Genomic DNA, 13,565 nt, shown 5'->3' with positions numbered 1-13,565 from the left:
AGGATCTATGTTAACGGTCGGGTGCGCTAATTAACCTGGCTGGGGGACAAGGGGAGCATCTGCTGCTGCGATTATTTGAATAGGTTTGGGGTTTGCACATTTGTGAAGGAAGGTTGTAGGCGCTTGGGTCTGGCTGGTTACTCTCCGGTGGCATTCTGGAATGGAACTGAGGACTCATGCAAGCTGCAAAGGACAGCAGAAACCTACTGCAGCTTACCACGTCATACGGATTGCCGTGCATAAGTGCTGTCGGAGCTAATATTTCAGCTTTTAAACAGGTAGCATGAGGATTTCAAGAAAGCTCTGCGTCTATTCACAGGGACAAACTCTAAGGAGAGGTCAAGACCAACCCAATTCTTGGAGTCGCAACAGGAGCCAACAACTTTAAGTTTGGTTTTAAGTGCCAACATTTCTGAAATTTATGTCTCCCACTTCCAAAGCATATAGGGTCCCCTGCACATCTGAAAGCTTTGCAAACCCAAGTCCTGAGCTTTCCTGCGGTTCCCCATTCTGTGTACTATTTGATCAAATCTATGTTACTTATTTTGCTTAAAAGTAAACCATGCACAATGAAAAACACTGACACAGACTATAGGCAAAATAAATATTTTATTGGTTTAATATACATTTTTTTACTTAAGAAATCAGCCCTTGTGTGTCTTCCTAACACAATTTAAAATCTTATAAACTTTTTCATATAATATTGTTAGATCTGAAACTATTTTTGATTAAAGACCTTGACATAGTGTAAAGAGTTTTAGTAGATGGAAATGGCAAAGGAGTAAAGAAATTCCAAGCACAGCAAAACGGGATATTACATATCCCCTAAATGTCTATTTGACCACATAAAACCTCCAATGACTTCCAATTTGCTCCATTGGAACAAACGCACGTTCACCAGGCTAACTGAAAATACACTCAGTGAGGGATGGGGAAGGGAACGAGGTTTTTTTTCCATTTTCCCCATAATACAAGCAAGGTCGTTCATCCATTCCCAGCTGCACATCCTAATTGCTTTCAGAAGATCAGTACTTTTATTGCATTTTGGTTAATATGAAGCAGAAGAGAACTTCTCTTGGTGTGACTGAGAACAGTCAACACAGACAAAAAACAGTGCTTAAAGTAAGGCACTTTTCTATAGAGGGATGGGCAAACAGTAAGGAAGTAAATAAAATTAGTTAAAAGTTGTCTTCTACACAAAGATAAGGCTTTCAGTGTCAGAACTTTAAGTAGTTTTAAGTAACCTCATGCCATTCTACCACTCTGCTAATAGTAGCCGCCCCAAGAATTAACAGCAATCTTTACATCAGGATTGTTTCCTTCTTTTGAAGTGGCACTAAGTAACAGCAGTGGAAACCATTATTGGTTGTTTCAAGCTCTTAAAGTGGATCAGTTATTGCACAGTAAATACCTCACAGAGGTCAGTGTTTCTGGGGCGTTTTTTGTTGTGTTTTTTGTTGTTTTTTTTTAAAAAAAGCTAGGCTGAATGCGTGTGTGTTATTTATAAATTGGTTATGTCTGGAAATCTTCAAGTTTCATGATGCATCATTAAACAAAGAAATTAGCTACATAAAAATTTACAACACGGACATACAAATAAATACAAAACCTTTCAGAGAGCCACAGTTTTGTTGATGCTTTAAGGAAAGTAATGAACTAGTTAAAGTGTCTAAGTCTTTATAGATGACCTCAAGGAAAAGGTACACATCATAGAACCAAGCGTCGAATACAGTAGCCTATTTCAGCAGCTTTAACATCTCCTGAAGCAAAAATAACTTGACACTTTCGCCAGCGTACGCCGCCCAAAGCAGAATCCCACAGCATTTCGGACTACATCCAACCTTACAGAAAACAAAAAGCAAGACGAATATCTAAATTAGATTTTCAGACATCTGCTTGTTATGCTTAAGTATATATTTTGATAATATTCATATCTAAGGCAGGCAAACTACAGAAATCCTCTCGCACAATGCATTCACATGCGAAGTCATCACGGAGTACACCAAAACCAAAAATCCAGGACCACTTCATGAAAGCTGTCAGTAGAACGGGCCAAACTATAAACCAGATGAATTTCCAAAGCTATGCAGGATTATCAGTAACCTCTGTATTTAATGAACTTCCATTTTGATTACTTATGCTTCAAGGGGAAAATGCAAACAAAACCAGATTTAAGTTAATAATGATATTTCATATGACAAAAAAAAAAAAAAATCTGGTTGTGGCAGTTCGCCACAGATTACCTGTAGTACCCGTTTCATGGTTGTGTATCTTGTTTTGCAGTTGCAGATCTGCTTTGGGGCGATACAGCTGCTAACAATCCACTTACTATTTCTCGTCTTATTTCACCAACAATAGATTCCTTGATCTGAAAGGGATTAGCCAAAGTTTTAAGGTCAGTAAGTTATATAACCAACGGATAAAACTAAATGATATTGCAGATATGTTTGACATTATTGACATATGAAAATGTACAATACCAAAAAGTCAACTTCCAAAAAAATGCAAATGGAAAAATATAAGGGTTTCTCTTGGAAAAATAACTGTAAGTAATTTTAAAGTTCTCACAAATCATATAAATGCAAACCAAAGTAGTTTTATTTTTCCAGATGGTAAATATATCTGTGTTTTACACTTAGGATTACTGATTTTATGTCAAGAAAAAACACATTTCAACTATGCTAAAGTTCTGAAAATGGCATTTCAGGATATACACATCAAAAGCGCCCCAAATGCACCACTTTCTTGACATTGGCCATTACTTCTTGAAAAGGAAGGCAGGACCCATCTGCCTCACAAATGGATTATGCAGTAGGAAAGGTCCAAGTCCATGAACATGAGCTGCTGTTTTCATACAAATCAAAAGGAGATGACTCCTAATTACATACTTTCAGCAGCAAACAGAGAACTTCAACAGTTGCTCACATCATCGCTTGGCCCCTGGGATATGATCTATGCCAGCAAAGACTATTTTTCACAGGATTGCAACAAAGCATTTACCCATTAAGTTTTGGGTAAAACAAACCCAGGAGTTACTACTCGCAGGCACTTGAGCGTGACTGAGGCTAGAACAAAGAACAGAGCATTGACGGCCACAGTAAAGAAAAAGGAGAAAAGGAGGCAAAATCCAGCTCTAAAACGGCATGTTATACCGGAAAGAAGCAGAGCATGACAAAGAAAAACAATACGGGCTCCTCGCAAGTACAAGAAATCTTTGGCACCAACTCATTTTTTGGATGGTCTTCACCTGGGGAAGCACTGACAAGTCAGATGCGGTTCCAAGCACAGGGGAGTACGATGACAGCGAGAAAGCGCAGGGGGTAGGAGCCAGAGCCTGGCCGCCAGGGTCACTCACAGAAGCACTACTCAGCCCAGTTAAGCAACACGGTTTTCTTTCTCTTATGAAAAGGGCAAATAATTTCCTGGCACGAATAGCTGATCTTAGACTAAAGAAAATACTGTTCATAGTGTCATTTCAAAGTAGCTTTCAAGTGCCTGAGTATCAGTAATGAACATGAGACTTGATGCCAGAAAAAAAGCCCAAATTTCTAATCCCAGTTTTGCCAGTAACGAATCCCTTCATGTTCTGATGGCCCAACAATACCATGGGAATAGTATTTACTCAAACCCAGCCTTCCCAACGGCCTTGCCACGTTTGCGTAGCCCTCTCATGATCTTGATGAGCATCTTGCAATTATTCTTGTAAGTCTCCCCTTTTCCTGGTGCGTCAAAAGGATTAAGCAACAACGTCAGAAGGGTGGCAGCAGCATTAGCAACAGGCTATTTATCCCTTGTTCTCATTGGCAAGCAATTCAATCCCTAAACCATTAGTGGCAAAGTTCCTCATTTCATTCCTACTTTGCATCAAGCAGATATTCAGAGACTATACTATTATTGGGAAACAGGTTTCCAGTTGGGTTGTTTGCTGATTAACCGACAAAAGAAAAGCCGGTGTGTAACAGGACCTGGCATACCAATGGCCACAAGTCCTGAGGATGTCTATGCTGATGCACACACAGACGGACAAAGCTTTAGGACCGCTGTCAGTGCGGTAAGGGCTTTAGAAATGCTGGCACAGGGAAACAGCACCTTGGCTGTGCGGCAGGCCGCTGTGGTCAGAGTCCTGCTCTGCTCTCCGCTTTCCTTCTCCAGTATCACACGGGGTGGGTCTGCGAGTACGCTCCAAAACAGTCATTCTGTGTCCTTCTCTCAACGGATAGACAAAAATAAACCTCACTTTCCAAAGAAAACTGATAAAAGCTTCCCAAATTAGCAAGTAAATGGTCTAGTATGACAGACAGTCTTGTGGCAAGGTGGAGACTGGAAGGGAAGCAGCTCCTGTTCTATTCTCAGCTCTTCCAACAACTTCTGGCTTGACCTTAGTGGATCACTTGAGCCCTCTGCCTCTCACCTTCCCGCCCGGACGAAAACAAGGCCACCCTCCACTGCTTCTTCCCACTGCCACTGCTTCCCCCCCTCCTTTCCAGACTCCTCAAGGTCATTCCCGCATGGCGAGCATGGCATCGATTCCTGCAGTGACTCAGTCCCATGCGTGTGTCATGACAATTGCCAATGTTTGCTTTTTTCATTACAAATGATTTAGGGCAAGGAGCACCTTCCATTTACTCTGCAGAGGGCACAGCCCGCTGCCAAGGCTCCCTCCGTACAGAAGACAGAAGTAGTCAATGAGTGCTGTACTGGTATTTTTAGCAGCTGAATGAAAAATTCATCATTTGAAAGAGGAGAGAACCCATTCATTTATGGTACATATACTACATTGATACAACACTAATATTCCATATTGCATTAATAGCACAGCACCACATTTATAGACAGTTTTACTACAGTAAACCAGTGATCTTTCTCTCTATGAAAGAATTACCATTAGCGTAATATTATGCTGTTGATAAATAATGAACTGATTGAGAGTGAAATCATAGAATCATTAAGGTTGGAAAAGACTTCTAAGATCATCAAGTCCAACAGTGAACCCAACACCACCATGCCTATTAAACCATGTCCCGAAGTGCCACATCTACATGTTTTCTGAACACCTCCAGGGATGGTGACTCCACCACCTCTCTGGGCAGCCTGTTCCAATGCTGCCACAGTGGCAATTCTGGAGATGGATGTTCTTCATCTTTTCACAGTCCTCATACTCCTAATCTGAGGCACATTTTCTAAAATTAAAAGAATTATTTTCTACTCTTTTCTTCTTGTGCCACTCTTCATGGCAACAGCTGGTGAGTTTTTATGCTCAAGATAGTAAGATGAGGAACCCAACACCTGCACAAGGGAAGTATGAACAACCAACAGACATTTTTGATAGATGCTGAGCTAACATGGATTTGAATGGAAAACGGAAAAGGGAATATTCTCTATCAAATCATCTCTCTCCCATAAAGATCCATTACAGCCTCTAAAAACAGTGTTGACAGGAAAATCAGACATTTCTTTAAAGTATAACTTCATTAAATGTCATTCACAATGGAGAACTGTTAGCAAAACCAAATCCCACATTGCTCTTAAGGAGAAAGCTTTCTAAACTATCACCTCTTTTAAACCACAGAAAAGCAGAGTGAGGGGCCCGGTGACACTCCTAGCGACACTGTGACCTACGAGTCAAGCAATAAGTGCTTCATACAATACTCCAGTGGAGGTCAGGCTGTATTTACACCAAAACAAGAGGGCCGCTGTTTGGTGTCTTAACATTTCGCATTGTTGAATACTTTTCCGTGGGAGTTAGTCTGTTAACGATAAAAATTAACACCACAGGGGTTTTTAATGCCAGCAAATAGTTACAGGTCAAAGCTCACATGCATTACAACCCACCCAGGCATATTCTGAAACGCTGCCTGACTTTTCTTCGCCCAACATGAGGTCACGCAGCTACAGAGAATGGGAGGAATAAGGAAGGATTTAACATTTGTGAGTGCACACATCAAGAATGCACCCTACCAGATTTCTTTTGACAACGAAACTGCAATTCCTTTGTTAACTACAGAACTACTTACGGAAGACATATTTCAATTTATGCTCTGTTTTAGCTTTTACGAAATACAAAAGATTTTCCTGACCAGTACTTAATAGCATATCCTGGCTCCGCAAAAACTACCAGGTGCTTCGAGCCAATGTATCTTCATTCTGACCTGCAAAACTTCTCATGCTGAGAATCAGGGCTGATCCGAAACAGGCTGCCAATGAAGTTACACTGAAGGACAATCTCTCTGTGTGCTCAAACATTTACGAAGTGAGTCAAGCTCAATTATCTGCTGACTATTCATCTTTGAATAGTAGCCTCTCAGTTCAGTGCGGATTCTTTCAGCGTTACAATGTCCTCAGTGCCACACAACCCAAAGAACAATCTCTGTGCAAAGAGTACACATCTTTATGTGCTATCCATTAATGAAGTTAAAGAGGAACTTTCACACAGGCTAACTTCAGAGAAAATATTGACCGAAATAACTCTGTACTTTGACTACAGCTCCCTTTATTGTCTCTGCTGCTTTTACAGTACATTTGAGTTACAGCTCTCGCCTTTGTCTCTCAGTTTCTCTTTTAGCAATCCTCCACCACACCACCACTATGACACGCAGGTTTTTACGGAAGGGCTAGACATGATACAAATGATACAAATCCTGGCTTCACTTCAGAATTGGCAGCAAAGTGCAAGGTGTGATAAATACTCATGTGCAAGCCTTCTCTGAGCATTAAGCAAAGAACAGCTTTAAAAGGGATGAAAGGAAAAAAATGGACCAGAGAAAGAATTTGGGGTGTCTGGGAATATTTTATGACATCTCCAAAACAAGGCCTTTCCCAAGACTCCTTCCAACTTTACTCCAGCGCCTTTACAAAAGATGGCAGCAGGAGGGTGGCAGGGGGGAGACATTTAAAAACTGAATGCTTGACACCCTGCCTCATTCATCCCTTTGCTTTCAAAGTAAAGGTGTAAAGTTGTAGCATCACAAGCTCCACTGCAAGGACCAGCGATGGCCAGAGGGTGTTTGGTACCGAATGCTGAGCACAGTAACGATGATGTCATCTGTCTGGTGGTACCTCCCCACAAGCTGACTGCAGTACCCTTCCTTCCACAGGATAATGCCACTTTCCATAACTCATCCCGCTGACTCTAATGGGGCTACTGATGGGGTGAAGCACTATTCAGCATTGAGGCTACTTATCGAAAGCTGGTCTCCATTTCACCTCGCTGCCAAACTGCATCCTCTTTTAACAGCAGGAGTTCACTCACTGTTAATGCTTATGGCTATGCATTATTCTTTGCGCTCTCAGCTCTGGTTATTTATAGAGTTACCCAAAGCTAAAAAAAGTAAATATCTTCATATGCTTCCAGCCATCATCTTCTATCAGAACACTCCTTAGTAATGCTCTACTGCTTCACAAATCTCACTGTGCAAGCATAAAGTGCCTACGCACAGCAAAGCCCACAGTGAGTCAGTCAAGAAAACATCTCTGCTTTGCAGAGACAGACACGGCAGAGTCCTGCGGTCAGACAATGAGTAAAAGCATACCTTCTGGTCCAGTACACTCTGCCTCTTTCTGCGCAGAGAGAAGAGAGGCAAAGGCATGACAAAAGATCTCTCTGGAATCACAACTGATGTTTTATTGTGAGATGAGTGGCCTGCCTCTCATCTGTTTTAAAAACAAAGCTAAGGCAAAGCTGGTTCCAGTTATTCACAGCCTCAAAGCAAGCAGACCTGGCCGGTACCACAGTGTTACAGCCTGGCCTGTTGTACATTCCCAAGCATGATGCCTCTCCTGGCCTTTTGAGGGGTTTATGGCAGAGCCACACCAAAGCTTCAAGGGATGAGCTGAAGGCTAAGGGACAGTGACCCTCAGCTAAAGGCTAAGTGCTCCCTCTCCAGTGACGGAGAGGGAATAAAACCCACAGGTTGCCCATCCCCCTCTTCTGTGTACTCACAGCAGAGAACTTGCTCCACTTTCTCACAGGCATGGCTTTTGAGAACAAGAAGTTCTTTGCTTCCCTTTCTCATTTATATTACTTGCCATAAGGCTTTCTGTCATGTCACTGACAAACAAAACATGCAGTTTTAGTCCTGTTTTTTAACCGGCCTGCAGGAAAAATAGCCAAGCACCCTTCACTTTCATTGACTGCAAGTAAAATTAGTCCAACAGCATTGGTCCAACATCAGTCTTAAAGTCTGAAATAACTTCTCATCTGACTTCAGTGTGCTTCACTTACACTCCTACAGTCCTTAGTGGTTTGAGGTAGAGGGACTGGGAAAGTATTAACATTTACTATTTCAGAAACAGTACTTCAAATTAACTCCAATCTGGCATTTTAGCAAGCAAACATGACAGAAATTTTTACTTGGGAATCTGAAATACTGCTGCTTAATACAGTAATGCAACCGTAGCTGAACACCAGGTGATGAGCGCTGAGCCTTTAGAAATAGGACAGTAACAGTGTGGAGCCTTGGCTTGAGAGGGAAGAGAAAACCCCCGTGGCCAAGAGTTACAGCTAGTCTGTCTTTAGGTTTCGGTAAACACTGTTCAAACATCTTGGATCTCAGCCCCTCCCTCCTCACCTCCCGTATGACTTGCTGCAGCTCCTCCTGCTCCACGCTTTTGTGGATGTCATCAACCGAAGGCACGAGAGGGACTTTCTCAAGTTTCTGCTCCATCTCTGGCGTGGAGTCCACAAGCTCCTCAGAGCTTTCCACCTGCTGTCCAGCACCTGGTCTCACCGGGGGGGTTGGTGTTAAGGCAACAGAGGCTCGGTATAGCTTCTTGCTTTGACCCTTAGACTTTCCTGTTAGTTCAGAGGATCCAACACCAGCTTTTCTACCTGCATGACCGGAGCACACTGAAGAGGAATCAGAGTTTCCATGGGAGAATACAGACTCTGTACCCTCTGCTGGGAGAGTTTCCAGTCCAAGATCTCCCAGTCCTAAACCCAGTTCAGACTTCAGAAATGACTGCTCTCGAATAAGTTCAGAGACCTGAGGATTCAGAAAAGAAACAGTCCTGAATAAGCATATTAAAAAGTCACATACAGACACAACTATACTTTCTTGTTATTTATTCAATCACTTACTCATTCCCTCCATGTAACAAATACAGCTATAAAATAAATATATGCTTTGCCTTTATGATTGCAACAAAGATCATAAAAAGGAATGGGCTTTTTTGAAAGCCAACATAAATACGAATTGTGGCAGTTCCCCAAGCCACTGACTTTTGCAATACGGATGCATCCTGCCAGAGCCATTGACAGAGGCACACGTAAAGGCTTGATTTTGTTTTTCTCTGCTAAAACAAGTCAAGTTTGTTCTTTTCTTTCTGCAGTCTTTGAACTACTTGTTTTCAGTAGTTCAGGAGCTTACACAGGACTCCTAACATAAAATGTACAGAAAAATGAGAAATAATTTTCCCTACAAAACTCACCATGTAGTCATTGTATCAACTAAACACAAACAACATCTCACTTCTACATATTCCTCTTAAAAACAAACAAGGCTTCACAGCTGTTTACATCTATGGTTAATTTCGCTTAAGGGAAAATGCAGCTGTTCTGGACAGAACTACTCAAGCGAGTAAAGTATTTCCAAGATTATGTGTAAAAGGAATCTCCTGCAATCTTTTTTTAAGAAATCCCTTCCTGGTTCTTCTTCTTAGCAAAACATACAGCACACAACAATTACTTACTGGTTCAATGACATTCAATGGAGAAGGGCATGATAGATTGTCAGCACTTCTGCTTCCATACATACCCTGAAAAATTAAGTCAAGTTAATGCATTGAGGATTTTTTTAGCACTGTCAGAAGCTAATACATAAACATGCTATGTCTCAGACAACTTTCTGTAAAAGCAGAAACTTGGAAACAGGAAGCAAAGCCGGTTGGAGAAAGTTTATTTCAGTCATTTTTAAAGCTGACCCTCTTCTATAAAAGGATTTACAAATAAAAAGATATTTATACGGTTCAAAGAATGCAAATTTGGCTTGGGATCACAGTAATACCATATTTTCCTGTTCTTGGGTTTCAATTTTTTTCCCATGACAAAGTACTGAAAGGAAAATGCGGCTTGTGCCTGTGCTGCTTCTACAGAGGAAGATTGGCTAAGAAAGAGGAATGAAACCCAGGAAGAACATATGATACTTTTCGTCTGTGTTGCCTTTGTTTGGCTGATGACAGAACTGCAGCAGAAAAAAAGAGGAACAGTCTTCCGCTGAATGAAAAAGGAAAGTATATTGCTGTGCCGCCAATAAACAAATGCAAATGTCTTTTTTATTGCCTCTCTTGTGCTTCTGGGGAGCGTCTGTGGGAGCAGAGCTTCTCCCACTGTTTGGTGGGGAGCCACACGTTCATCTGAAGGAGCTACAAAAGGCGATGGAGGAAAAAACTGAAGACGACGACTGGATTTCCCTGGGTTTCTGTTCAGTGGATTGGCAGAGCTAGAGGGCAAGCACACTCCATTTTTTGGGACAAAAACACTGCGCATTTCTCATCTCTGCCCTCATTTCACAAGTAAGAAAATCAGTGTAGGGAAACTCCAGGAAGACCATCACCCTCCCTCAAAGATTTTAGACTTGAGCACTACCTACCAAAACTGTGAGAATTCAGGGTCATGATGAGGAAAAAGAAGAAAGCACTGGCAGAAGAGGTCTCAAATCTCAGACTTAAAACCCCAGAAGATATATACTGATATGTATTAACACCAAGAAAGCCCCTCTATTCACACACCTTTTCCCCAAGATGAAAGATTGACTGAAAATAATAAAATGTGACCCCTGATAATACACACGGCATCATTAGATTCCCCAGATATCATCCCACTGTAAGAGTTTTAACATTCATGAGTTATTAACGTTACACTGAGAAAACATATAATGTTGTTGCAAAAGTAATACTTACTACGTGTGTCTGAGGTCTGTAAGGTGAAGACATGTGCAGACTTCTCAGCTGGTCTTCCAAAGCAAGCAGACGATCTTCTAACTGCATCTCTAACTCCTGTAGCTCCATGCGGACAGACTTCCTCAAGCTCTGTAGCTGATCAGCTTCATATCTATACGAAGTCCATCACAAAAAGAACAAGGGCATTCACTGCACTCAGCTGCACACCACAAAAGGGGAACTGAGAAGGACAGTCCCGTGACTAAAGGACTTCATACAAGGGAATTCAAAGTGGAACACAGAAAATTCCTCTTTCATAGGAAAATTAGCTGAATGCCTAGATGGAACAAAAGTCTTTCTCCATTTATAGAAAATACATATCACTTCATGGAGAAGACTAAACAACATAGTATAGCACAGAATATTCTCCAAATATCTTAGCTTTAAAGGCTTAAATATATGTAATCAGAAGAAATCGGCATTTATACATACATCTAATCAAATCCAATTTAAAACCAGTAACAACAAAAACCATAGAGCAACGCAGTAATCGCGTATTATTTCTCCTGCGTGGTTCTAGATTCCCAAGCAGTCACAGCTACAATTTGGCCAGGATGCCACTGTCTAATAAGGCCAACTGATTTCAAACATGTTTACTTTTAAAGTGATTAGTCAAGAGCTGATTCAACTAAAGTAAATGTATAAGCAGTTTTGAAAATTGTTCCAGATCAGCTGCTGCTGTAACTCATGGTGAGCACAAAGACACAGATGCAGAATAGGAATGCCATCCATAGCCTGCCCAGTGGCCGCTCTAAGTTGGAAAAGCATCTGAATGCTACGATGTTCATTCTGTATTTACATCTACAAATATAGGGGAAGGAATCCAAGCAGAAAATCTTTAAGGCTTTCCCCCTCCTCAATATCCTATGTTCAAGTAGCCTATGATAAAAATCCTTAAAATCCACAGCTGTAAAATCACTTTGGAGAAAGGATGAAGAAGAAACCCCATCGATTAATGAGAAATAGGGATTAGAAGAAACCAAGAGAAAACACCCCAGAATGAAGACGTGTAAAGAAGAGAGTAAACAAGTTTTTGGCAAAAACTCAGCTACAACACTGTTCAAATTGAAACTAATAAGATTTTTTGCTCTGATTTCAGGGGCAGCGGCACGTTTCCTGAAGTACCAGAGTATTTTCTCTCATTTTTTTTTAAAAGATCAGTTTACCTTTCATCTTCTGTCATGTGCTGATAAACCGTTGTCTGTTGACGTAACATAGTCAATTCCAAATCCATCATTTGGGTTCTGAATAAGTTCAGATTTCGCCTTACCACTTGTAGCTCCTGGAAAGTATTCTGGAGGGAGGGGGGAGGGGGTAAGATAATAATGCATTACATGGAAAATTGAATTAAAATAAGTCTGGATCCTATAACCACATTTGCCCGGATGTGCCCTTTGAGTCAAGCAGAACCTCAGCAACTTCAGTATACTACAAAGGCTGCACGTTGTGAATTCACAATAATTCAAGAAAACAACATTTCTAGATGTATCGTACAAGCAAACACATGAAAGGATATCCATGTATTTAGATTAATTCCTTCTTAACATTATTTGCAGGATGGAGTCATCTTTTATCTCTTAAGAGCAAAGACAGGGAACTGTCCAAAGTCAGCACAATCTGTGGCACGTTTAGGATGTTTCTTTGTGTTTTATTTTGACTAAGTACCACTGTGTGAACAGGGTCACTTACTTCGTAGAGAGGTAGAATGGATGATCTCTGAGTAGTGTAACTGCTGGCAGCTGAAAGATCCTGACCCCTCATCACCGGGTACTAGGGAAGAAACAAGTATTTTGAAATGGGAACGTCAGCAATCCTCTTTACGAACTCATCTTCCCAAACGCGCAGATACTCCGACAGCACTGTTAAAACACAACCTTGCTGGCACTGCGATTTCTGCTATCTATGTAAATATTCTATCAGGAAAAGGAAACCTTAGAAAATGGCAGTGCCAGCTCCTACCTGAAGCATGTGCACTAAAACATCTCTAATGCAGATGTGCTGCAGGTGAAAAACCAAATTAATCCTGTGCGACACAGTGAGTAGGAATAAAAGCTGAGTTTTTTCTGCAGCAGGCATGCTGCGCCTGAAAACTCAGTAGTCTCGATTGTCTTAGCTAACAATAAAAAGAACAACTCAGAAAACAGAACTGAGCAAATTAAAGTGTGCCATTTTCAAATCATGCTTACAGTCACATTTGTTGTGAGGTTTTTCTCAGTTTTGAGTTTGGGGTTTTTTGTTGATGCTGGTTTTTAATCTCACTACATGCCTACATCCAAAGACCCCTGCGTGCTAATGATCCCTCATGAAAACACAAGTGTTGAAGAATTTCTATTTGCGTGTTACATCAACACATGAAGCAACCAGCTAAAATTCAGGGGCTGTTACATGTAGAGACATGGCACAACAAACAACAGTGGAAGCAGCAAAAACATTCACCTTTTCAAATGTGAAAAAGACAGCTTGTCCAATATAATTTTGAAAGAATTCAAAGCACTATCGACACGCCATGGAAAATTTGAAGCATGTCCATTCATCCAGAGGAGTTTTGCTCAAACATGATCGCATCAAGGGGATGTTTTTTTTTCCTCTCCCAGTTTTCTCTGTTCCTTGTTCTATCAGGAATTTATCTA

The 13,565-nt window shown here is 41.1% G+C and overlaps 1 protein-coding gene across 2 annotated transcripts in view; it reads right to left on the bottom strand.

Moving 5' to 3' along the window:
* Window positions 1-590: 590 nt before the first annotated feature.
* Window positions 591-13,565, bottom strand: part of ITPRID2 (ITPR interacting domain containing 2) — a 43,257-nt gene continuing 30,282 nt past the window's right edge. For both annotated transcript variants that reach the window (XM_054829737.1, XM_054829736.1), the window contains exons 13-19: window positions 12,625-12,705; window positions 12,102-12,229; window positions 10,897-11,047; window positions 9,688-9,753; window positions 8,568-8,981; window positions 2,244-2,368; window positions 591-1,841 (exon numbers count right to left, since the gene is read on the bottom strand). In XM_054829737.1, the coding sequence (XP_054685712.1) occupies window positions 2,258-2,368; window positions 8,568-8,981; window positions 9,688-9,753; window positions 10,897-11,047; window positions 12,102-12,229; window positions 12,625-12,705 (951 nt within the window). In that variant the 3' untranslated portion in view covers window positions 591-1,841; window positions 2,244-2,257. The remainder of the gene's footprint in view (window positions 1,842-2,243; window positions 2,369-8,567; window positions 8,982-9,687; window positions 9,754-10,896; window positions 11,048-12,101; window positions 12,230-12,624; window positions 12,706-13,565) is intronic.

Source organism: Grus americana, chromosome 6 (assembly GCF_028858705.1).
Source record: "Grus americana isolate bGruAme1 chromosome 6, bGruAme1.mat, whole genome shotgun sequence".
Lineage (NCBI taxonomy): Eukaryota > Metazoa > Chordata > Aves > Gruiformes > Gruidae > Grus > Grus americana.
This window is presented reverse-complemented; position numbering and strand designations above follow the sequence as displayed.